Genomic DNA, 25,547 nt, shown 5'->3' on the forward strand with positions numbered 1-25,547 from the left:
TGTCTCAGTGTTGCGACCGTTCACTTATTCTGACAATGTGAGGGAGGACTACAGACATTCTGTAAGGTCAGCTCGTGTGCATTCTGGTGCTTAAGAGAGTTGGTGCCCAATGAACCAGGTACGCTGGCCACTCACCTTACCAGACCTCAAGAGGCCATTGAACCTTTTTCTACACTGGACTCAAGTCTGTCTCGTGGATTCCCGGCAGCTGCCCTCTGTGGCCACCTCCATCTATCCCATCGTGGTCTCGCTAGGTGGATTTTTCTTCCCTGAGGCCAGAAAGAACTGTTCTCTCTTCTCTGCCGCTGCATCAATGAATGTCTCCAGGGAGGCATCAGAGAAGTGGGGTGCCACCCAGATATGCATGCCCATGGCCACACAAATCCTCCAATCTCCCTAGTGCTGCATTACTGAAGGCAACAGCAGCCCAGTTATGGCTGCTGCTTTTAAAAAAAATTGCCCTCAGTTATGTGTTCCTGCCTCTAGGACGCTTCTTGCACCTCTAATCCGGCGCAGGCTTCACACCCAGATCAATGAAGTGATTTCCATTTAATAATAGTGCCGTGTCCCGGAAATGTTCTGGGTGTCAGGTTCCCGACCCCAATAATGAAAATTTAGCCCTGTATGGCTCAGTGAGGATTCTTCAGTCTAATTAGTTAAAGAGCCATGCTGTTGCTAGCCCCACCACGTTCCTGGTGAGCACTAAAATAAAAGCAAAATACTGCAGATGCTGGAAATCTGAAATAAAAACTAGAAATGCTGGAAATATTCAGCAGGTCTGGCAGCATCTGTGGAGAGAGAAGCAGAGTCAGTTCTGAAGAAGGGTCACTGACCCGAACGTTAACTCTGCTTCTCTCTCCACAGATGCTGCCAGTCCTGCTGAGTATTTCCAGCATTTCTTGTTTTTATTCCTGGTGAGCACTGTTCCTTTTATAGCTAACTGCAAACTCCGGGTCAATAATTGAGGTAGAGAGGATGACCTGCTCCAAAGCCTCCAATTGAGATCTCTGTAATGGTCACTAAAAAGTGGTGCGAGCAGCCAAGTCTCAAACCACCTGCCAATTTCTTTCATCTGCTTGAGGCATCTCTATCACAATATTCAGTGCATTGAATTGAACTTGCATTTATATAGCATTTAACATAGTAAAATACCCCAATAATAAACCCAGAGCTGTTGCTTCAGCCTGGTCTACCACCACACCAACTCCCTCAAACATACTGCTCCTTTTTGATAATTGTTGTAACATATATGCTCATATGTTCTTTAGCAGAAAAATATTAATACCAAAATTTTTTGTACATTTTCACAAGCTATCAAGCAAAAGTAATTATCAAGCTGAGAGTGATAGGTCTGCATACAAATTTTGTGAATATTTAAACAATTAGGAGCAATATTCCTGTGATAATACTCCTCTCACACTTCCCAAGTAACCAGATTGCAACTAATACAATTGCAAAAAATGTTATTAATCCAACTGTGAGGTTTGCAATTCTTGTGTGGAATGGATTCATAAAAATGGAGAAAATCTTAACTCGGGTTTAATCTTCCCAGAAACTATCCATCTTGATCACAAAAAGCTGTCTCGATTAAAAGTTAAAAATTATACATCTAATATAAAAAATTACTTATACAACACTGTCATGATTGTATGTGTGGGTTTGAGTATTAGATACTATATGGTACTTGGAAGTGAAACTGAAAGGAACTCAGTGTTTTGAGGAAAACACCTGATCTGGGGATTGTTGTAAGTTCAGATAAGCGTATGCTGCTGTAGTGAGCAGCAGTAAGCAAGAACTCTACAGAAGTCTTTTTATTAAAGCTTGTTAAATCTTTGATAAAATTAAATCTGTGACTTCAGGTGTGATTCTTCAGCCTGGGATGTGACACAGTTAAAGGGTGCAGGTCTCATCCAATTCTTGACACCGCTCATATACATTTGCACCAGGAGCAATAAGACGTGTCATACGAGAAGGGGTGGCATGTATTTTTTCTCCCTTTATTACTTCTAATTAGCAACAAGGGAGCAAATGGGGAATGAGGTCCAGCTGTATTAGCCTGCTTGACCAATCTTTTTGAAAAATAAATTGAAGAAAGATTATACTTGGGACAACAATATCAAAGTAAAAAGAGGACTGTCTGAAAGGATTATACATGTGTTTTGCTGAAAATAGAGACATGTTGTTGAAGCTTTTTATCTTGCATACATCAGGACAATCCGCAAGAATAACCAATGTAAGGGAAAACAACATGAGAAGAGAGTACTGATTGGTTGGCAAGTGAACTCTGATTGGTAGAGGTGTTGCCATGGAGAATGTACCGGTTTATGGTGACTGACAGTTAACTGCCAAGCTTTATTTGAAATTTAAACCAGGCAACTTGACTCTGGTCAAGGCATTGTCCTGAGGAATGAACCAGCGAATGGCTGTCACTTATTTTGTTCAGCTGAAACAGACGCAATGTTTGTAAGTATTCTTTCTGTCTGTAAAGAACAGGGCCCTGTGTATTAATATATGTAGCTTACAGTACATGCAAATGCGCCACACTGCGAGCCCTACTGACAATCTGAAATTGGTTGTCAACGTAATTCTTAGCACACTGTGGATCATTTAGCAAATGTTGTCCAATTGCTTTGTGTCCAATTCACTTGCCAACCAATTAGCACTCTCTTCTCATGCATATAAGTTGTTCTTTTCCCTTACGTTGGTTATTCTTTCAGATTGTCCTGATGAGTGCAAGACGAAAAGCTTCGACAACATGTCTCTATTTTCAGCAAAACTCAAGTTCTGTACTATTAAACAACTATATGATTATACATGTGCATTGAAAGTCAAAAAGAAGGAAGGAGAAAGCAGAATGATACAGTGTTAAGGTTGGCAATATTTTGTAAAAAGTGACTGGATATTGGGTATTGAGTACAAGAGTTGGGACATCATGTTACAGTTGTACATAACATTGGTTAGGCCGCATTTGGAGTATTGTGTGCAGTTCTGGTCGCCGCACTACAGGAAAGATGTGATTAAGCTAGAGAGGGTGCAGAAAAGATTCACAAGGATGTTGCCTGGTTTGGAAGGCTTGAGTTATAAAGGAGAGATTGGATAGGCTGGGTCTGTTTTCCCTGGAGCGAAGGAGGCTGAGAGGGGACATGATAGAGGTATATAAAATTGTGAGAGGCATAGATAGGGTAGATAGCCAGAGTCTGTTTCCCATGGTAAGGGTGAGTAAAACTAGAGGGCATAGATTTAAGGTGAGAGGGGGGAGGTTTAAAGGGGATTAAAGGGGTAAATTTTTCACACAAAGAATAGTGGGTATCTGGAATGAGCTGCCTGAGGAGGTGGTGGAGGCAGGAACAGTAGCAACATTTAAGAGGCATCTGGACAGGTACTTGAATGAGCAAGGCATAGAGGGATATGGAATTAATGCAGGCAGGTGGGATTAGTATAGATAGGCATCATGGTCGGCATGGACGTGGTGGGCCGAAGGACCTGTTTCTATGCTGTACGACCCTATGACTCTTTGACACATTTCATCCATGACGAGGAACAGTGGAAAATCTGGCCCCATTTGTTGAACAAAGCTGACATCTGTTTGCCATGTGCACAGATGTAGTCAAATATCATGTTCCATTTGTTGGTATTTTTGTTAATTTCTCCCTTGAATTATGTGAGTTATACACCAGATATATACCAGTGACTGTATTCTCAGTTATATAGCTTTTGTATGAAAATTATGACTTAACTCATCAATGCCGCGTGAAACTTTTAAACTAATTTGTCATTTGATTTTCTTGTGCTGTACTGCAAACTTATTAAGAAAACGGTTATGATATTAGTATCTGATGCTCATGTAATCAGGTATTAGACAAAAGGCAGTTTATGGAATTACATTTTTATTTTGTTACAGAGCTAGAATCTAAATTTATGATTAGGTCCTTTTGTATGTTGTGTTTGATTGCTGAGTGATTGATTACTCTGTGCTGTGTTTGTAAGACTGCTCATTATGCTGTCAGTCAACCCTGAGGGAGCGTGGTTCCAAAAATGAAACTAAGACAGATCCGGGCAGTCATCTTGAATAAAGCCGACACACACAGAAATTGTGAGTCTAGTTTCTTCATACTTGGGGTATGAAACATAACTTCTGCAGACGAAGATGGTGAGCAATTTAAATTTAGCGGCGCAAGCGCCTTTCCTGTCATTGCCGGGAGATCCTCCCATTCTGTGTGACAGATAGATTTCTGGATTTGAAATATACTTTCCCACTAAGAAATGCGATAGGAACTGTACTCTGACAGTACATAGCAGGAAACAAATGAACGATTGCGTACACGTCACGCCCGTTATCAAAAACTGAACGCAAATACTGCACTGGAGAGCAGGATGCACTAGCCTGCATCTACGCTTGTGAGCAATGGCACATGTATCTCTATGGCAGGAAATTCACCCTCCGTACTGATCACCAAGTGCTGACTACATTGTTAGCCATGTCAGGATCTGGTCATCTACCACCACGCATCGACCGATGGTCTGATCGCCTTCATCAGTACAACTTTGAGGTTGAGTGTCTTGCAGGTTCACACAATCAAGTAGCTGACATACTAAGCCGCACTAGTATCACAGACAGTGTTAGTGATAGCGAAGTGACTTGCAGCATCGAAGACTACGTAGTTGCAGTGATTTTGTATGTGATCGCGAATCTTGTGATGTGAGAGGAGTTGAAGGCAGAGCCGGCGGCAAACAGCATACTGCAGAAAGTGAGCCAGTACCCAAAAACTGACTGGCATCGCAAAATAGAGGAAGAACTGGTTCCATACTACAGAGTACACAATGAGTTTGCATTGTTTGATGACAACTGTCTTGCAACGGGTGTTGCATCTTGCCCATGAAGGTGTCGTTAAGATGAAATAATGATCCTGTGAAGCAGTCTGGTGGCCAGCAATAGATCACCACATAGAAGAGCTCATCAGAAACTGCATAGCATGTACACTCAGTGAACAATCTGCTAAAGTGTGCCCCCCACTCGACAACCAACTGGGGCCTCAAACTTTTACAGTTTATATCAATGACTTAGATGAGGGGAGCCACGGCATGGTAGCTAAATTTGCACATGACACAAAGACAGGTAGGTATGTTGCGAAGAGGACATAAGGAGGCTGCAGACCGATATAGATAGGTTGAGTGAATGAGCAAAAATCTGGCAGATGCAGTATAATGTGGGAAAATGCAAAGTTGTTCACTTTGGCAGGAAGAATAAAAAAGCAGAGTATTACTTTAATGGAGAGCAACTGCAGAATTCTGAGGTGCACGAGTCACAAAAAGTCAGTCTGTAGGTTCAGCAAGTAATAAAGAAGGCTAATGGAATGCTATCCATTATTACGAGAGGAATTGAAAATAAAAGTAAGAACGCTATGCTTCAGTTATACAGGGCATTAGTGAGACCGCATCTCAAATATTGTGTGCAGTTTTGGTCTCCTTATTTAAGGAAGGATGTAAATGCGTTGGAGGCAGTTCAGAGGAGGTTTACTAGATTGATACCTGGAATGAGCGGGTTGTCTTGTAAGGAAATGTTGGATATACTGGGCTTGTTTTCACTGGAGTTTAGAAGAGTGAGGGGAGACTTGATTGAAGTTTATAAGATCCTGAATGGTCTTGACAAGGTGGATGTGGAAAGGATGTGGGTGAGTCCAGAACTAGGGGGCACTGTTTTAAAATTAGGGGTCGCCCGTTTAGGACAGAGATGAGGAGCGGGCTTAAAAGTGGATACATCCCCAGGCCCAGATGAGATGTATCCCAGGCTGCTATGTGAGGTAAGGGAGGAGATTGCAAGGGCTCTGACACAAATTTTCAAATCCTCTCTGGCCACAGGAGAGGTGCCAAAGGATTGAAGGACAGCGAATGTGGTACCATTATTCAATAACGGTAGTCAGGATAAAGCAGGTAATTACAGGCCAGTGAGTCTAACATCAGCAGTAGGAAAACTATTGGAAAAAGTTCTGAGGGACAGGATTAATCTCCACTTGGAGAGGCAGAGATTAATCAAGAATAGTCAGCATGGCTTTGTCAGGGGGAGATCGTGTCCAACAAATTTGATTAAATTTTTCGAGGAGGTGACAAGGTGTGTAGATGAGGGTAAAGCAGTTGATGTAGTTTATATGGACTTCAGTAAGGCTTTTGATAAGGTCCCGCATGGGAGATTGGTTAAGAAGGTAAGAGCCCATGGGATCCAGGGCAATTTGGCAATTGGATCCAAAATTGGCTTAGTGGCAGGAAACAGAGGGTAATGGTTGAACGTTGCTTTTGCGATTGGAAGCCTGTGACCAGTGGTGTACCACAGGGATCGGTGCTGGGATCCTTGCTGTTTGCTGTGTACATTAATGATTTAGATGTGAATATAGGAGGTATGAATAGTAAGTTTGCAGATGACACGAAAATTGGTTGTGTCATAGTGAGGAGGAAAGCCTTAGATTACAGGATGATATAGATGGGATGGTAAGATGAGCATTAAATGGAATTTAATCCTGACAAGTGTGAGGTGATGCAATTTGGGAGGACTAACAAGGCAAGGGAATATACAATGGACGGTAGGACCCTAGGAAGTACAGAAGGTCAAGGGACCTTGGTGTACTTGTCCATAGATCACTGAAGGCAGCAGCACAGGTAGATAAGGCAGTTAGGAAGCCATTTGGGATACTTGCTTTTATTAGCCAAGGCATAGAATATAGGAGCAGGGAGATTATAATTGAGCTGGATAAAATGCTAGTTAGGCCACAGCTGGTGTACTGTGTACAGTTCTGGTCGTCACATTATAGGAAGGATGTGATTGCACTGGAGAGGGTGCAGAGGAGATTCACCAGGATGTTGCCTGGGCTGGAGCATTTCAGCTATGAAGAGAGACTGAAAAGGCTAGGGTTGTTTTCCTTAGAGGATAGGAGGCTGAGGGGGGACCTGATTGAGGTATACAAAATTATGAGGGGTATTGATAGGGTAGATAGGATGAAACTTTTTCCCTTAGCGGAGGTGTCAATAACCAGGGGGCATAGATTTAAGGTAAGGGGCAGGAGATTTAAAGGGGATTTGAGGAAAAAGAAATTCACCCAGAGGGTGGTTGGAATCTGGAATGCACTGCCTTAAGGGGTGATCGAGGAAGGAACCCTCACAACATTTAAGAAGTATTTAGATAAGCCCTTGAAACGCCAAAACGTACAAGGCTATGGCCAAGTGCTGGAAAATGGGATTAGAATAGATAGGTGCCTGATGGCCAGTGCCAACGCAGTGGGCCGAAGAGCCTGTTTCTGTGCTGTATAACTCTATGAAGGTTGTGCAACTTTGGAACTCTCTGCCTCAGAAGATGGTGGAGGTGGGGTCATTGAATATTTTTAAGGCAGAGGTAGGCGGATTCTTTTTAGGAAAGGGAAACAAAGGTTTGCTGTTTGTAGTAAGTATTAATGATTTGGAAGAAAATGTAGCTGGTCTGATTGGTAAGTTTGCGGACAATACAAAGATTGGTGGAGTTGCGGACAGTGATGAGGATTGTCAGAGGATATAGCAGGATATAGATCGGTTGGAGACTTGGGCGGAGAAATGGCAGATGGAGTTTAATTCGGACAAATGTGAGGTAATGCATTTTGGAAGGTCTAATGCAGGTGGGAAGTATACAGTAAATGGCAGAACCCTTAGGAGTATTGACAGGCAGAGAGATTTGGGCGTACAAGTCCACAGGTCACTGAAAGTGGCAACGCAGGTGGAAAAGGTAGTCAAGAAGGCATACGGCATGCTTGCCTTCATTGGTCGGGGCATAGAGTATAAAAATAGGCAAGTCATGCTGCAGCTGTACGGAACTTTAGTTAGGCCACACTTAGAATATTGCGTGCAATTCTGGTCGCCACACTACCAGAAGGACATGGAGGCTTTGGAGAGGGTACAGAGGAGGTTTACCAGGATGTTGCCTGGTCTGGAGGGCATTAGCTATGAGGAGAGGTTGGATAAACTCGGATTGTTTTCACTGGAACAACGGAGGTGGAGTGGCGACATGATAGATGTTTACAAAGTTATAAGCGGCATGGACAGAGTGGATAGTCAGAAGCTTTTTCCCAGTGTGGAAGAGTCAGTTACTAGGGGACATAGGTTTAAGGTGAGAGAGGCAAAGTTTAGAGGGGATGTGTGAGGCAAGTTCTTTCCACAGAGAGTGGTGAGTGCCTGGAACTTGTTGCCGGGGGAGGTGGGGGAAGCAGGTACCATAGAGACGTTTAAGAGGCATCTTGACAAATACATGAATAGGATGGGAATAGAGGGATACGGACCCCGGAAGTGCAGAAGGTTTTAGTTTAGGCAGGTATCAAGATCGGCGCAGGCTTGAAGGGCCAAATGGCCTGTTCCTGTGCTGTACTGTTCTTTGTTCTTTGTTATTGGGGGTAGATGGGAGTGTGGAATGCAAGACACAAACAGATCCGCCATGATCTTATTGAAAGGTGGAGCATGCTTGAGGGACCAAGTGGCCTACTTCTGCTCCTAATTCGTATGTTCATTTATTTATTTAGAGATACAGCACTGAACCACCCATTTATACTAATCCTACATTAATCCCATATTCCCTACCACATCCCTACAATTCTCCTACCACCTACCTACACTAGGGGCAATTTACAATGGCCAATTTACCTATCAACCTGAAAGTCTGTGGCTGTGGGAGGAAACTAGAGCACACAGCAGAAACCCACGCAGTCACGGAGACCTTGCAAACTCCACACAGGCAGTACCCAGAATCGAACCCAGGTCGCTAGAGCTGTGAGGCTGCAGTGCTAACCACTGCACTGCCCCAAATGTTCATATGTATGTTTGTAACCATGGCCAACGAAACAATGGCAACAACTCCAAGAAGATATTTTCGGGGAAGTGCATGCAGCTCCTAGCAATCAACATTTTTTCCTTGTTATTTGTGATCTACATGACAAGTGGCCGGAAATCACTACAGCAAATTCTGTAACCACTACTTCGGTCATTGACATTCTAGACAAGCTGTTTACAAAGTGGAGTTTGCAGGAAACTAGCATTATGGACAATGGACTGCAGTTTGTTTCTAGTCAGTTCATGGAGTTCCTAGAAATCTATGGAATTCACCACCATCTGACATCGTGATACAACCTGCATTCGAATGGTGGCATCGAGCATTTCAACACAGTGATCAAGGACAGTTTGAGAGCGACCATGTCAGAGGGGAAAACCTTTGAACAATCTATTCATATCATACTTCGCACATATCGATTCACCCCACACTCTTTGACCAGAAAGATAGCAGCCGCACTTATGATTGGTCGCTATATTTGCAGGCCGCTGACCATTCTTTAGCAATCACTGCCATCCAACGAGAATGTCAGAGTGAAATCAAAAGAAATCACGAAACAACAAGGCAAAGTAAAAACGTACACCACTGGCAAGGGTGACACAGTGGCGCAGTGGTTAGCACCACCGCCTCATAGCTCCAGTGATCCGGGTTCGGTTCTGGGTACTGCCTGTGCAGAGTTTGCAAGTTCTCCCTCTGACTGTGTGGGTTTCTGCTTTGGCCCTGGTTTCCTCCCACAGCCAAAGACTTGCAGGTTGATAGGTAAATTGGCCATTGTAAATTGCCCCTAGTGTAGGTAGGTGGTAGGGAATATGGGATTAATGTAGGAGGGGATGTGGTAGGGAATATGGGATTAATGTAGAATTAGTATAAATGGGTGGTTGATGGTCGGCACAGACTCGGTGGGCCGAAGGGCCTGTTTCAGTGCTGTATCACTATATGACCCAAACAAAAAAGGGACACCTTCATGTGTGGCACTATTGGCAGACTTTGCCTTTCCAGATTCGGCTTGTTCAACCATCATAAGAAGTGCAGAGATGATCTCATCTGACCTCACCAAAGTTCTAGGGCTGTATTCCCATCATCTTATGCAGATGGACGGATGCCGATTTCCCAATCTCAATACCCCCTGTCCTTCTCAGTGGTGGAGGTCACAGGTTTGGGAGGTGTTAGCAAAAATGCCTTGGCAAGTTGCAGTTTTGGATTATGGATACTAAACAATGAAACCACGGTGCACTTGTGGTGGAGGGAGTGGATGTTTATGGTGGTGGATGTGTTGCTGATCAAGTGGACTGCCAGCAAAGTGGAGAGTATTTCGTCACATTCCTTACTTACATCTTTTAGACTGAACAGAGGTTTTGGGGAGTCAGGAGATGGGACACAGATACGAACATATGAATTAGGAACAGGAGTAGGCCATTTGGCCCCTCAAGCTTGATCTGCCATTTGATAAGAGCATGGCTGATGAATGTGGCCTCAACTCCACTTTCCTGTCTGTCCCCCGTAACACTTGAGTCCCTTGTCTATCAAGAATCTTTCTAACTCAGCCTTGAATATATTCAATGACCCAGCCTCTACTGCTCTCTGACGAAGTGAATTCCACAGACTAACGACCCTCTGAGAGAAAAATATTCTGCTCATCTCTGTCTAAAATGGGTGAGAAGTGTGGGTCTAAGACCAGTATGCTGTCAGCTGAAGTGAAGGCAGGCTGCTGACCTTGTTGCCCCTTGGCAGGCATCCTCTGGATGCCTTAGGCCTCCGGGCCTTGGCATGCTGAGGGACCCCTACACAGAAGCAGTACCACCCTCTGTTGGCAAGGATGAAGGAGGAGCACTGGCAGAGGGGCAGAGGAGCAGCTACCTGTACTAGGAGCTGCAAGAGGCAGTCGCTCCTCCTCCCTAGCAAGGCAATCATTTGGCTCCCTGCTGACCTGAGAGTCTAGGGGACCTGGTGGTGACTCCAAGTGCATTACCACTTTCTCGCCTTGCCACTGGTGCCTTGTTTCCATGGTCAAGATGAGGGTATGCAGATCTGCACAACTGTCCTGCAGACATTGAATGCCCTGCTGGATGTGGATCTCCGTCAAAGCCAGCAACTTTTCAATGGAGGATGCCACCAGTCAGAGAAAATACCGAGGCCTGGATAGATTCCTGCTGTGCCCACCCTTGGGTGCATATTGTCTCTGGCATCTCTGCTAGATGTTGCCTGACCTCTCGCTGCAGCTGCAGCATTTCCCAAGATGCAGGCGACACCAGAGGCACGTCATGAGCCTAGGGCTCAGCATGGGTGTGGGTTCCCACAGCCCTCCGACTGTCAGAGGCCTGGGCAGTCACAGCCTTCACTAGTTGCTTGGGTGTGTGTGTGCTGTGCTCGCCGGGTTGTGTGCCCAGATCTAACCATTGTGCTGGTATCTGCACTGGTGGAGGGTGCAGAGGTATGGGGTGACACTAGACCTTCTGGGGTGCCACCCTCCTCCTCAGAGGTGGCAGGCTCTCCCGCAGTCTCAGAGACTTGTTGAGCACGCATGGCATGACCTGCATGAGAGGACATAGCCATGTAAGGGTCAAGGGCCTCCCCTCCCAACATACGAACATACAAATTAGGAGCAGGAGTAGGCCACTTGGCCCCTCGAGCCTGCCATTCAAAAAGATGGTGGATGATCTGATTGCACCCTCAACTCCAAATTCTCACCTACCCCAATAACCTTTCACCCCCTTGTTATCAAGAACTATCTACCTCCGCCTTAAAAATATTCAAAGACTCTGCTTCTACTGCCTTTTGAGGAAGAGAGTTCCAAAGACTGATGACCCTCTGAGAGAAATTTTTTTTTCCTCATCTCTGTCTAAATAGGTGACACCTTATTTTTAAACAGAGACCCTATCACGTGCTACTATGTTGGAGACCCCTGTAGACACCAAATGCCTGATAAGCAGATGCACCCTTGTGCCCCATGACGACCTTGTTTACTGTGTTGGGAAGGTACCCCTGTCTAACCGTTTGCAACGCTACGTCCATTCTTCAGTCCAGGGACCTTGCGAGGATCTGCGATGAGAAGCAGCTTCCTTTCAGGGCCACTTCGCCATGGCGCAGTCAGTTTGCATGCATCCCCTTGCCCTTTGTCCACTTCTGGGTGGATACTCCCTCTCCACCCACCGCACCCTCCTGCTTTGTCAGATGCAAGGCCCAAGAGGAGAAGGCATTAAGAGATACTAACTTTCGCTGCCCTGATGAGGTCATGGAGCCTCTTGAGGCACTGGATCCAAGTCCCCATGGCTGCTGACTTCCTCTGCTATGTGAAGCCAGGTCTGTTTGTTTAGGCTGCCAGGTCTCCTCCTACCCATCCCTCTGGAATAGAATGTGTTTCCTGTCCCTGGTGTTCTGGAGGGAGGCATTAAGGGCCGCCCAGGGTCTACTGTCAGTCATCTGTCCGTATCCTCTATGACCTCCTCTCCCAGACTGCAGACTGCAACATTAACTGCAGGACTGTCAGTCCTTTAAAGATGGTGCCAGCACCTGCCGAGGCATCAGCTGTTGCCAGCCTCTCCTCCTCTGAATCTGTCTCTGGCCACGCAAATGGTCGGGTCCCGCGCCTCATTGCCCTTAATTGGCCGTCAGCCACTGGTTCGCGTGCGGCCAGCTGCATATGCCCCCGATGTGCCGCGCACCCTTTTCCAGACCCAATGGCAGGACCAGCATCTTCGCAACAAACAGTGGCACAGTGGTTAGCACCGCAGCCTCACAGCTCCAGCGACCTGGGTTCAATTCTGGATTCTGCCTGTGCGGAGTTTGCAAGTTCTCCCTGTGACCGCGTGGGTTTTCGTCGGGTGCTCCGGTTTCCTCCCACAACCAAAGACTTGCAGGTTGATAGGTAAATTGGCCATTATAAATTGCCCCTAGTAATGGTAGGTGGTAGGGGAATATAGGGGATGTGGTAGGAATATAGGATTAGTATAAATGGGCAGTTGATGGTCGGCACAGACTCGGTGGGCCGTAGGGCCTGTTTCAGTGCTGCATCTCTAAATAAATAAATAAGTAAAATCTGGTCCTGTGTTAGATTGCAAACCTAGTTTTGACAAGATAGCGACACCTGATATTTTAACTTATCTGTTTTCTCCACAGACATAGAATGACTTGCTGAGTGTTTCCAACATTTTCTGGCTCTGTTTCAGTTTTGTATAGATGAATGGCACAGAGATTATAAAATGGCTGGAAGTATGTTATAGTGAGTAAATGTTTTATGAAGAAAAACCCATAACTGTCATTGTGCTACACAGAGAAGAATGGATGAATGGGAAAGCACATGACTGACAAAAAGGCATTATAATATTATGTAGATTGTAGAAATATTCAATGCAATATTGTTATATAATAGGAGCAAGTAAAAAATAGTATATTTTACATATTTTCTCCCAGTCTGACCTTTACTGACCGGAAGGGCGCGCTGGGAAATCTTTGACACACTTCCCACAATTTGTTGTCCAATAGATGGAAAAATCACAGGGAGCATGTCTGCAGTTTTCTGAAATTTGCTGCTGATGGATGAGAGTCCATACCAGGAGCATGCATTTGAAAACTTTAACCGATATAACCAGGTTTCATACAAAGAACAAAGAACAGTACAGCACAGGAACAGGCCATTCGGCCTCCAAGCCTGCGCCGATTTTGATGCCTGTCTAAACTAAAGCCTTCTGCACTTCCGGGGACTGTATCCCTCTATTCCCATCCTATTCATGTATTTGTCAAGATGCCTCTGAAACGTCCCTATCTTACCTGCTTCCACCACTTCCCCCAGCAGCAAGTTCCAGGCACTCACCACCCTCTGTGTAAAGAACTTGCCTCGCACATCCCCTCTAAACTTTTCCCCTCTCACCTTAAACCTATGTCCCCTAGTAACTGACTCTTCCACCCTGGGAAAAAGCTTCTGACTATCCACTCTATCCATGCCACTCATAACTTTGTAAACCTCATGTCGCACCTCCACCTCCATCGTTCCAGTGAAAACAATCTGAGCTTATCCAGCCTCTCCTCATAGCCAATGCCCTCCAGACCAGGCAACATCCTGGTAAACCTCTTCTGTACCCTCTCCAAAGCCTCCATGTCCTTCTGGGAGTGTGGCGACCAGAATTGCACACAATATTCCAAGTGTGGCCAAACTAAGGTTCTGTACAGCTGCAGCATGACTTGCCAATGTTTATACCCTATGCTCCGATCGATGAAGGCAAGCATGCCGTATGCCTTCTTGACTACCTTTTCCACCTGCGTTGCCACTTTCAGTGACCTGTGGACCTGTACGCCCAGATCTCTCTGCCTGTCAATACTTCTAAGGGTTGTGCCATTTACTGTATACTTCCCATTGTAATCAGTTTGAATTGGACTGTTAAATATGGTATGTCATTATGTCACATCCATTTTTATCTTATTGTGAGTGAACAATGATAATAAATGTAACTATTCACATATTTTCCATGTACGATCATTTGAAACTATGATCTCTGGGTCAGCCTAATAATGTATAATTTTCTAAACATAAACAAATTATTTCTCTTTAATGTAAAATAACATTTTTGGCTATCATACTGTTGGTCGGGGCTATGTAAGGGCCATACTTATCAAAATTTACATATTACAAACACAGGCTAAAGGAGTGCATGACCATCCAAGACCAGAGAGTAAATCGGAAACAGAAGCAAGAAGAAGTGCTGTTAAGAGACGAATGTCCTCCCCACACTTTTCACAGAAAAAGAGGCATATGGAATCAGAGGTAGGAGACAGATCGGAAGAGATTTGCTTCAGACTTTGGTAGTAATGGTGCAATAAGGGTAGGATATTTCCACTAATTGCTCAGTCAGCTGGCAATACATTGCAACAGGACTACTTAGGTTCTCTTCCCATCTCCCAAACCACCCCCACCCCCAAATAACACTGACTGTGCGCTGGGAGGTACAGTTTGCTTCACCGTCATTTGAAATGAATAATTGATAACATTTATAACTTCAAAAAGTTAGAACCTTTGTGGTGGGTAAGTGCCGACATCGAACGATTGGTCTGAACGTGTTATTTCTGTATTATAACGTCTATGTATTTTGATTAAAGGGAGGTGGGGTGGCAGTCCTGATTATGGGAGACATTGCAGTGCTGGAAAGGGAGGATGTTCTTGAAGGTTAGAGTTGAGGAGCAAAAGGGTATGATCACGCTACTCGGGGTATTCTATAGGCCTCCAAATAGTGAGAGAGAAATAGAGGAGCAAATCTGCATGAAAATCAGAGATGTACAAGAACTGTAGAGTGGTAATATTGGGGGACTTTAATTACCCAAATATCGATCGGGATAATTTTAGAGTAATGGGTAAAGAGAGGGGGGAATTTCTAAAGTGTGTTCAAGAGAACTTCCTTGATCAGTACGTTCTCAGCCCAAATGGAAAAGAGGCATTGCTGGATCTGGTGCTGGGAAATGAGGTGGGCCATGTGGACCAAGTGTTTAGTGGGGAGCATTGTATCATAAGATTTAGACTAGTAATGCAGAAAAGCAAGGAACAAAATAAGGTAGAATGTCTAGATTGGAAGAGGGTTAATTTCAATGCAATGATAGGGATCTAGCCAGGGTAGAGTGGAACCAAAGACAGGCAGGAAGAGCTGTATTGGAACAATGGGTTATCTTTAAGAAAGAAAGTCTTCAGGTACAGGCTGGGAACATTCCAACCAGGGTGAAAGTTAGGGGAACAAAGAACAGGGCTCCTTGGTTGATGAGGGAGATAGAGATGACAATGAAACAAAAAAGAGGGTGTATGATGCATGTCATTGGAACTCATCAAGTGAGAACCAGGCCATATTCAATAAGTTGAGAAGGGAGGGGAAGAGGAAAATATAATGGCAGTCAATGTAAAAGGGAACCCAAAGACCTTCTACCGGCATGTAAATAGTAAGAGGAGTAGTTTGGCCTATTAGGGATAAAGAGGATAATATATGCTTAGAGGCACAAGGCAAGGCGAATATAGTTAATGAATACTTTGTATCAGTGTTCACTGAGGAAATGGAGGCTGACAAAATATCAGTAGAAGCAGAGAGAGTAGAGGAAATGGATAGGATAAAAATTGAGAGGGGGGAGGTACTAAAAAGGCTGGTTCTGCTTTGGGTAGATAAGTCACCTGGTCCGGATGGCTTGCAATCCAGGTCGCTAAAGGAACTAGGAATGGAGATATTGGAAGGGCTTGCTATAATCTTCTGATCTTCCCTGGATATGGGGGAGGTGCCACAGGATTGGAGAGTGCAAAATGTGACACACTTATTCAAGAAAGGGTGTAAGGACAGTCCTAGCAAACTAAAAGCCAGCTAGTTTAACAGCAGTGGTAGGTAAAGTTTTAGAAACAATAATCAGGGACAATATTAATGGACACTTAGAGAGGTTCAAGTTAATTAAGGAGAGCCAGCATGGATTTGTAAAAGGCAGATCATGCTTGACTAATCTAATTGAATGTTTTGATGAAGTAACAGAGAAGGCTGGTGAAGGGAATGCGGTGTATGTTGTTTATATGGATTTTAAGAAAGAATTTGATAAGGTACCACATAAAAGGCTGGTAAAGAAAATTGAGGCTCATGGATAGGAGGGTCAGTGTTCAATTGGATAAGAAATTGGCTTAAGGACAGTCATAGTAAATGGTTGCTTTTCAGACTGGAAGATGGTAGACAGTGGTGTTCCCCAAAGGTCAGTGCTGGGACCACTGCTTCTTTTGCTATATATAAATGACTTAGATCTTGGAATACAAATTTGCTGACGACACCGAACTTAGAAGTGCGGCAAACAGTGAGAATGATATGAACCACCCACAACAAGACACAGATAGGCTAGTAGAAGGGGCAGAGTGGTGGCAGATGAAATTTAGTACTGACAAGTTTGAGGTGGATGCATTTTGGCAGAAGGAATAGTAAGAGGCAATATATACTTAATGGCACAATTCTAAGGAGTGTGCAGGAACAGAGGGACCTGGAGGTATATAGATCTTTGAAGGTGGCAGGACATAACAAGAGAGTGATTAGTAAAGCATATGGGATCTTGGGCTTCATAAATAGAGGCATTGAGTACAAAGCAGGGAAGTTATGTTGAAGCGGGTGCTAATGGCCTGGAACCTGCTGCCCACAAGGATGGTGGAAACAGAGACAATCAAGAGGAAGTTGGATGGCCACCTGAGAGAAATAGACTTACAGGGCTATGAGGATCGAGCTGGGGAGTGGGACTAACTGTATAGCTCCGTGGAGAGCTGGCATGGATTTGCTGTAAATGACTCTATAAGATTTAATTGGGATTTTTAATTGAAATCCCATTTACAATGAGGCAGTAGAGTTTCCTTTTGGTCCTCCAATCTCCATGGTTTCAAATTTGCCGATGACAGCAAGGTAAGAAGGAAGGTAAGTTGTCAAGAGAAGGTAAAGAGTCTACAGAGGGATATAGATAAGTTAAGAGAGTGGACAAAAATTTGGCAGATGGAGTATAATGTGGGAAAATGTGAACTTGTCCACTTTGGCTGGAAGAATATAAGAGCATTATTAAATAATATTATTTAAATGAAGAGAGACTGCAGAACTCTGTGGTATAGAGGGATCTGGGTGTCCTGGTACATGAATCACAAAAAGTTAGTATGTAGGTACAGCAAATGATTAGGAAGGCAAATGGAATATTGGTGTTTATTGCAAGGGGAATGGAAGATAAAAGTATAGAAATTTTACTGCAGTTGTACAGGGCCTTGGTGAGACCACACCTGGAGTATTATGTACAGTTTTGGTCTCTTTATTTGAAAAAGGATATAATTGAGTTAGAAGCAGTTCAGAGAAGGTTCACTCAACTCATTCTGGGGATGAAGGGCTTATCCTATGAAGAAAGGTTGAACAGGCTGGGCCTATATCCATTGGAGTTTATAAGTATGAGAGATGATCTTATTGAGCCATATGAGACCCTGAGGGGACTTGATAGAGTGGATACCAGAAGGAGATTTCCTCTTAGAAACATAGAAAAATAGGAGCAGGAATAGGCCATTCGGCCCTTCGAGCCTGCACTGCCATTCAATATGATCATGGCTGATCATCCAAACTCAGTAACCTGTTCCCGCTTTCCCCCGTATCCCTTGATCCCTTTAGCCCTAAGAATTATATCTAACCCTTTCTTGAATATATTTAATGATTTGGCCTCAACTGCTTTCTATGGTAGAGAATTCCACAGGTTCACCACCCTCTGGGTGAAGAAACCCCTCCTCATCTCAGTCCTAAATGGCTTACCCCTTATCCTTAGACTGTGACTCCTGGTCCTGGACTCCCTCACCATCGGGAACATCCTTCCTGCATCTATTCTGTCCAGACCTGTTAGAATTTTGAAGGTTTCTATGAGATCCCCTCTCATTCTTCTAAGCTTTAGCGAATACAAGCCTATTCGACCCAATCTCTCCTCATACGTCAGTCCTGCCATCCCAGGAATCAGTCTGGTGAACCTTCGCTGCACTCCCTCCATAGCAAGAACATCCTTCCTCAGATAAGGAGACCAAAACTGCACACAATACTCCAGATGTGGTCTTGCCAAGGTCTTGTATAATTGCAGCAAGACATCCTTGCTTCTGTACTCGAATCGTCTCGCTATGAAGGCCAACATACCATTTGCCTTCTTAACTTATGGGGGAGACTAGACTAGAAAACACAGTTTAAGAATAAGAGGTCTCCCTTTTAAGATGGAGATGAGGAGAAACTTTTACTCTCAGAGGGTCTTTAGTCTATGGAGTTCTGCACCCTGGAAAGCAGTGGAGGCTGGGTCATTGAATGTATTCAAGGTTGAGTTAGATAGATTTTTGATAGACAAGGGAGTCAAGGGTTATGGAGGGCAGACAGGAAAGTGGACTTGGGACTACAACCAGATCAGCCATGATCCTATGGAATGGCAGAGCAGGCTCAAAGGGCTGAATAGCCTACTCCTGCTCCTATTTCTTATGTTCCTATGTTCTACACCCACATGTTTCTGATTATAGAGTAATATAGACATTTACGGCACAGAAGGAGGCTATTTGGCCCATCAAGTCCATGCCGTCTCCCAACGGAGCAATCCAGTTAGTCCCACACCTCCACTCGATCCCCATTGCCCTGTAACTTTATTTCCTTCAAGTGCCCATCCAATTTCCTTTTGAAGTTATTGATTGTCTTCGCTTCCACCACCACTCGCTGTGTAAAAAGTTCTTCCTCACATTCCCTCTGCACCTCTTGCCCAAAACCTTCAAACTGTGTCCTCTTAGTCCTTGTATCATCAGTTAATGGGAACAGCTTTTCCTTGTCTAACTTATCTAAGCCTGTCATAATCTTGTACACCTCTATCAAATCTCCCCACAACCTCCTTTGCTGCAAGAAGAACAACCCCAGCTTTTCCAACCTAACCTTGTAACCAAAATCCACAGGAACACCACCACCTGCAAGTTCCCCTCCAAGTCACACACCATCCTGACTTGGAACTATATCACTGTTCCTTCACTGTCGCTGGATCAAAATCCTGGAACTCCCTTCCTTAACAGCACTGTGGGTGTACCTACCTCACATGGACTGCAGTGGTTCAAGAAGGCAGCTCATCACCACCTTCTCAAAGGCAATTAGGGATGGGCAATAAATGGTGGCCTAGCCACCGATGCCCACATCCCATGAATGAATAAAAAAAATCAAAAAAATCCCTGGAACCATTCTGATAAATCTAAAATATGCAAATGAGTCCCTGCTGTTAAGATCAGCGTGGCCTCCACGTCTCTGGCCTTACCAGATTCTTTGGGCATTTTTGGCCTCACCCGCTTCCCCATAAATCTCAGGGCAAACATTTTTGATTCATCAACATGGATATTTCTGCGTTTGAAACACAAGCTTAGTTGGTTGGCATCCTTCCATCTATGAAAGATGATGGACACACAGCAAACAATCCATTTAGGTGCGGTGTCTTCACTTGGTGCACCTTTGCTGATGGCTGTGAAGGCCAATCCTTGAGAGGCAGGTTCTGCCACAAATGCTGCACATGGAGCTGCCAAGTGACGCTGTGAGTTGTTGTTTTTGACGTTGGCACCTGTTGCCAAGCTGATGTGGCAACTGATTGTCATTGTAGTGCACACACAGAATGTGTTCCATTTCCCTCTTTCGCCAGCTAGTGACGCCCATGTGTGATAGTCGACATTTAGGGCCTTCATGTCATGCTTGCAAGCATCCTTGAGGTGGAGCTTTGGACACCCCACTGGTCATCTGTCCCCAGATACCTCACCATGCAGAAGGTCTTTGGGTATGTGACCGTCTTCCATCCTGCAGACGTGTCTGATCCACCGAAGCCACCTCTGTTTGATTAGTGCCAACATACAAAGGCAGGAGCTCTGCCTTTGAGAGGACCGCTGCACTTGTGATTTTGTCGTGCCAGGATATACCCATGTGCCGCAGACAACAAAGGTGGAAATTATTGAGCTTCTTTTCCTGGTAGCTGTAAGTCGCCCATGTTTCACAGCCATGCAGCAAGGTGCTGAGAGTTTAGCGACCCATGGTATTAGGGCCAAACTTATATCTCTAATCAATCTCTTGAGTTTTGAAATCAGACACAAAAGGTACACAATTCACATTCTTAAATGCTTTACTTTTTGGTTGTTTAAAAATTATATTTAAATTTAGTTCTTAATTCTGGCTTTCTTTGTGCCTGTGATGAATTATTTAAACATCTAAGTGAGTCCCCATAACCAGCAGCCTACAGTACTTGCACCCAGAGACTCTAGCCAAATATAGACCCCCTGGTAAAACTCAACATAACACAGAGATACTGTATCTATCTGTACAGTATATTGCTATGACCAAGTAGTGCACTGTCTTTCCTAGTTCCATTTCTCCAAAAGGTCACAACATATATTTAAATATTTACCCAGATACCGATGCGGTCAATCATTTACTCAACTTTTTATCCCTGAATAAAATACACCAACCAGGTTTCTTTAATAAACAACAACGTTATTGGTTTATTATAAAACAAGACTCAGCCAGGAATGTAGCAGAGCTTAACACACTGATTGAAATATGAAAGTTCCCTTTTTACCTTAGTCCACACACACAACACACACGTTAACCAAAAAATAAAGAGATTTTCTCTTTAGAGCTCCGTTACAAAAAAAAGACACAAAAAGAATACTTTGGCCAAATACTTGCTAATTCTTGAAGAAAAAGAGAGATATGGAAAGATGTCAGTTGGCCTTTATTGTGGTGTCCCAAATATGCATAGACAGCTGCCCCTGGGATCTTCCTAGAACAGTTCTTTTCAGGTGATGTTGAAAATCAGTTTGACAGGCTTTCCAGGAGAAATGCGGCAACAGGGTTTCTAGCAGGCCTTTCAGGAGGAATGCGGCATCAATTTCTCTATTGCTCACACTCGCTTCTAAGAGCTTCTCAAAGAAATGGAAAAGTTGTCAGGTTTTTCAAAGAGATGGAAAAAGGCTGAGCTGGGGTTTTGTCATTGACAGGTTGATTTTTTAACTCTTCTCAAAACACTGTCCACACCCCAACTGACTGTCCAAAGTGGAACCAAAACAATATCTCAAGAGTCAAGTCTCCTGACCCCTATAAATCCTGACCTGTCACTTCTCCGTAAACATCTTTCCCAGGTCAAAAAGTCCCTGTTGGGTACTTATGTGTAGACAGATGACTTCCAGTAAGGATAGTTTACAAACCAAGTCCAAAAGACCTTCCAATGACCTCTTTTTAAAAAAAAAACGCATTCCAGCATTTATGGAATCCTTTTCAGTTTTAAAACACAAGTCCTCAAAAAAATTTAACAAAAAATGGAAGTACTTTTGTAACAATATATCTGTTGGACCAGTTTCATTTAAGCATTATGTGAGATGATTTTAATTAATATGGATGTGGTATGCAAATATTCTATGGAACTACTTTTGTATGCATTTTAGAGTCATAGAGAGATACAACACTGAAACAGGCCCTTTGGCCCACAGAGTCTGCGCCGACCATCAACTACCCATTTATACTAGTCCTACATTAATCCTATTTTTTTCCTTTCACATCCCCGGCTTCCCTTAGTTCTTCTACCATCTACCTACAATAGGGGTAATTTTTACAATGGCCAATTTACCTATCAACCCGCAAGTCTTTGGCATGTCGGAGGAAACCAGAGCACCCGGAGGAACCCCACGCGGTCACAGGGAGAACTTGCAAACTCTGCACAGGCAGTTTACTACACGTTTATGTTTTATGGATGGGAGGTTAGTGCAGGGATTCTGGGGGTAGTTCTGTCGGCTGTGGGGCAGGGTGGGGGGTGCTTGTGGCTGATAATGTGGCTTTTGCACCTGGTGTGATTGGGTTTGTGCAGAGGGTGTGAAGAAGCCCGAATGTTCTTGATGCCCAGAGAACCAAAAATACTGAATCCAACTCTGCCCATGATATTGAAATATACAGCTGAGCAGCACATTGGTAAATCCACCCATTGCTCTGTGCTGAACATTATTCAACTGATTAAAATGCAGATCAGGGCAATGGACTAGAACTAGCCCTGTCACTAGGTTAGTACTTAGTCTCCAGTAAAGCCTGCCCTCCTGGGCAGCCCTCTCTCAAACACAGAGCAACTTAAAATAATATTTTCAGCAAAGTCTATGCTGAACAGATTTTCCACTGAAGTATTTGACTGCTCCATTTTTGAACTGATTCCAATTTCAAGGATGAGCTAAGTCCTATCTGATCATTTTCATTTCCTCTCCAGAAAACTGACATATTTTTCCCTGGAAGCTAGCTGGTAGGGCTTCATCATGCAACTTTGCAGCAAAAAATATTCTTGATTTTACTACTCCCTTTATATGAGGGTGGAAAATTGGAAGTAACTTAGAACAGAAAATATATGGTGATTTCAGCATATCCTGCAGTTTGCTGTCAGTTTTAATTTATGTCTCTACCACTGTGGTTAAACAGAGAAAATATCTCTCAAAGTGTGCAACACACTCTGCTAGTCATGTGAGTCATGATGTCATGGGCTGACTGTAGAATGAGAGAGGTTAGATTAGAGATACAGCACTGAAACAGGCCCTTCGGCCCACCGAGTCTGTGCCGAACATCAACCACCCATTTATACTAATCCTACACTAATCCCATATTCCTACCAAACATCCCCACCTATCCCTATATTTCCCTACCACCTACCTATACTAGTGACAATTTATAATGGCCAATTTACCTATCAACCTGCAAGTCTTTTGGCTTGTGGGAGCAAACCCACGCAGACACAGGGAGAACTTGCAAACTCCACACAGGCAGTACCTGGAATCAAACCCGGGTCCCTGGAGCTGTGAGGCTGCGGTGCTAACCACTGCGCCACTGTGCCGCCCTTAAAAATAACAAAGGTTAAAAATAACAAAGCTATTTCCCACTCCAAAAGTGGCAACATTTGAAAATAGTCAGATTTACTTTTAGAACAACATTTTTCTGGAGATAAATTTCTGTACTTTGTATAGATAGACAAATATTATGGTGGTAAAATGACAGTATTACCAGCAATCTCTTAACATCATGCACTTCTAATATATAAAGCACAATTTTTCTAGATTTTCTAGGAAAATGTGAAATTGTCCATTTTGGCAGGAAGAATAAGAAAGAAGCATATTTTCCAAATGGTGAGAGATTGCAGAGCTCTGAGATACGGGGGGATCTGGGAGTCCTAGTGCATGAATCACAAAAGGTTAGTATGCAGGTACAGCACGTAATTAGGAAAGCTAATAGAATGTTATTGGTTATTGCAAGGAGAATTGAATACAAAAGTAGGGAGGTTATGCTTCAGTTATACAGGGCATTGGTGAGACCACATTTGGAGTACTGTGTATAGTATTGGTCTCCTTATTTAAGGAAGGATGTAAATGTGTTGGAAACAGTTCGGAGAAGGTTTACTAGACTAATACCTGGAATGGGCATGTTGTCTTATGAGGATAGGTTGGACTTGTATCCGCTGGAATTTAGAAGAGTAAGAGGCGATTTGATTGAAACATATTAGATCCTGAGGGGTCTTGACAGGGTGGATGTGGAAAGGACGTTTCCTCTTGTGGGAGAATGTAGAACCAGGGGTCACTATTTAAAAATAAAGGGTCGCCCATTTAAGACAGACATGAGGAGAATTTTTTTCTCTCAGAGGGCCGTGAGTCTTTGGAACTCTCTTCCTCAAAAGGCAGTGGAAGCAGAATCGTTGAATATTTTTAAGGCAGAGATAGATAGATTCTTGATAAGCAAGGGGGTCAAAGGTTATTGGGGATAGGCGGGAATGTGGAGTTGAGGTTACAATCAGGTCAGCCATGATCTTGTCGAATGGCCGGAACAGGCTTGAGGGGCCGAGTGGTCTACTCCTGCTCCTAATTCGTGTGTTTGTATGTATTTCTTGCACTGCTTATTATAGTTAATATTTTTGTTATTTGCTTCTCTCCAGGCAAGTAGATACCATGACAGTGGTGGTCCCTTCAGCAGCCTCCACCACTTGCCTTGTATGGAAGCTCCAGATAGATTTGGCATAATAGCAGAATCAAATTTTCCTATTTCATCACATCATTACTCACCATTCCAAAATGCAGAGTCTTTCAAACCTGCTTATGATCCCAGCGGCAGTTTTATGGAAACAGCTTCCCCACTTCAGAAGGTCTCTAACCCAAGGATCTACGTACCTCGAGGCTCCTGTGGCTATGATTTTACTATGCCTGGCTACATGGGTTCCAACTCTTATCCAGCTCTTTATAAAGATTCCAGTAATATGCAATCTGAAGCTGACTCAGGAAAGATGTGTATGCAACTTAATGGATCCCAGCACAGTATGGGCACTCTGAATGTCCATGATCGGAACTTTGATGGGCCAAGTAAACATCATGGATGGAAGCAAATATTGAAAGGAGGATATGGAGACAGAAATGAGTGTGGGCATATCACACCCAATGCGAGTCATTATTACAATGGAGAATACCCCTGCAGATTGAGTGGCACTGGCTCTACTCCTCCAGCTTTGCAGACTATCATAACCACAACTACTAAGGTTTCCTACCAAACTTACAAACCTGTGACTAAGCTTGGCGACAACATATGTGATGCCAAAAATCTTCCAAACTGCAACCATTTGGCAGACTCTATACCTCCTACCATTTACCCCGAGGCAAAGTTCCAAGAAGATAATGGCATGATCAAATCAGCGTATCAACAGGAAGGGCCCTCTAAAACAGAGCGGACCGAAGGACAGGAAAGCTACAGATATGGAGGTTATTCCACAAACTCCTACACTGACCGATTAGCTCACTCCTTCAGATATGATACAGGAGAATACTGAAAATGAACTGATCAAAATATTCATCTTTTTGAGCTTAGTGCTGGAATTTTATACCATCCCAACGAGCTGGATGGTAGCGGGGGTGGGGGGAATGGTGTAAAATGGAGCGGGAGGCTCCAGGAGGATTTCCCAACCTGCTCCCGCCTCCCTTTATGTAGGGTGGGGGGGACAGGGGGAGAAACGGCCCGCCTGCTCCAGGCCAATCAAGGCCCTTAAGCGGCCACTTAAGGGACTTCGCCCGCCTCCATGCGGATTTTACGTAGTGCCCGATGGAAGGCCGCCCCTGCTTCCCCAACCACCCCAAGCCCCACCACGCCCCCCCCCTCCCCCACCCCCCCATCAAATAACCACCCTTGCCTCGCTGGGGCCCGATTGATTACCCCCG

At 44.1% G+C, this 25,547-nt stretch overlaps 1 protein-coding gene across 1 annotated transcript in view; it reads left to right on the forward strand.

Moving 5' to 3' along the window:
• gcm2 (glial cells missing transcription factor 2) overlaps nt 1-25,162 on the forward strand; it is a 74,339-nt gene extending 49,177 nt beyond the window's left edge. The window contains exons 4-5 of the mRNA XM_068050363.1: nt 14,469-14,594; nt 24,281-25,162. Of these exons, the coding sequence (XP_067906464.1) occupies nt 14,469-14,594; nt 24,281-25,162 (1,008 nt within the window). The remainder of the gene's footprint in view (nt 1-14,468; nt 14,595-24,280) is intronic.
• Nucleotides 25,163-25,547: the final 385 nt, after the last annotated feature.

The sequence above is a fragment of the Heterodontus francisci genome, chromosome 2 (genome assembly GCF_036365525.1).
Source record: "Heterodontus francisci isolate sHetFra1 chromosome 2, sHetFra1.hap1, whole genome shotgun sequence".
NCBI lineage: Eukaryota > Metazoa > Chordata > Chondrichthyes > Heterodontiformes > Heterodontidae > Heterodontus > Heterodontus francisci.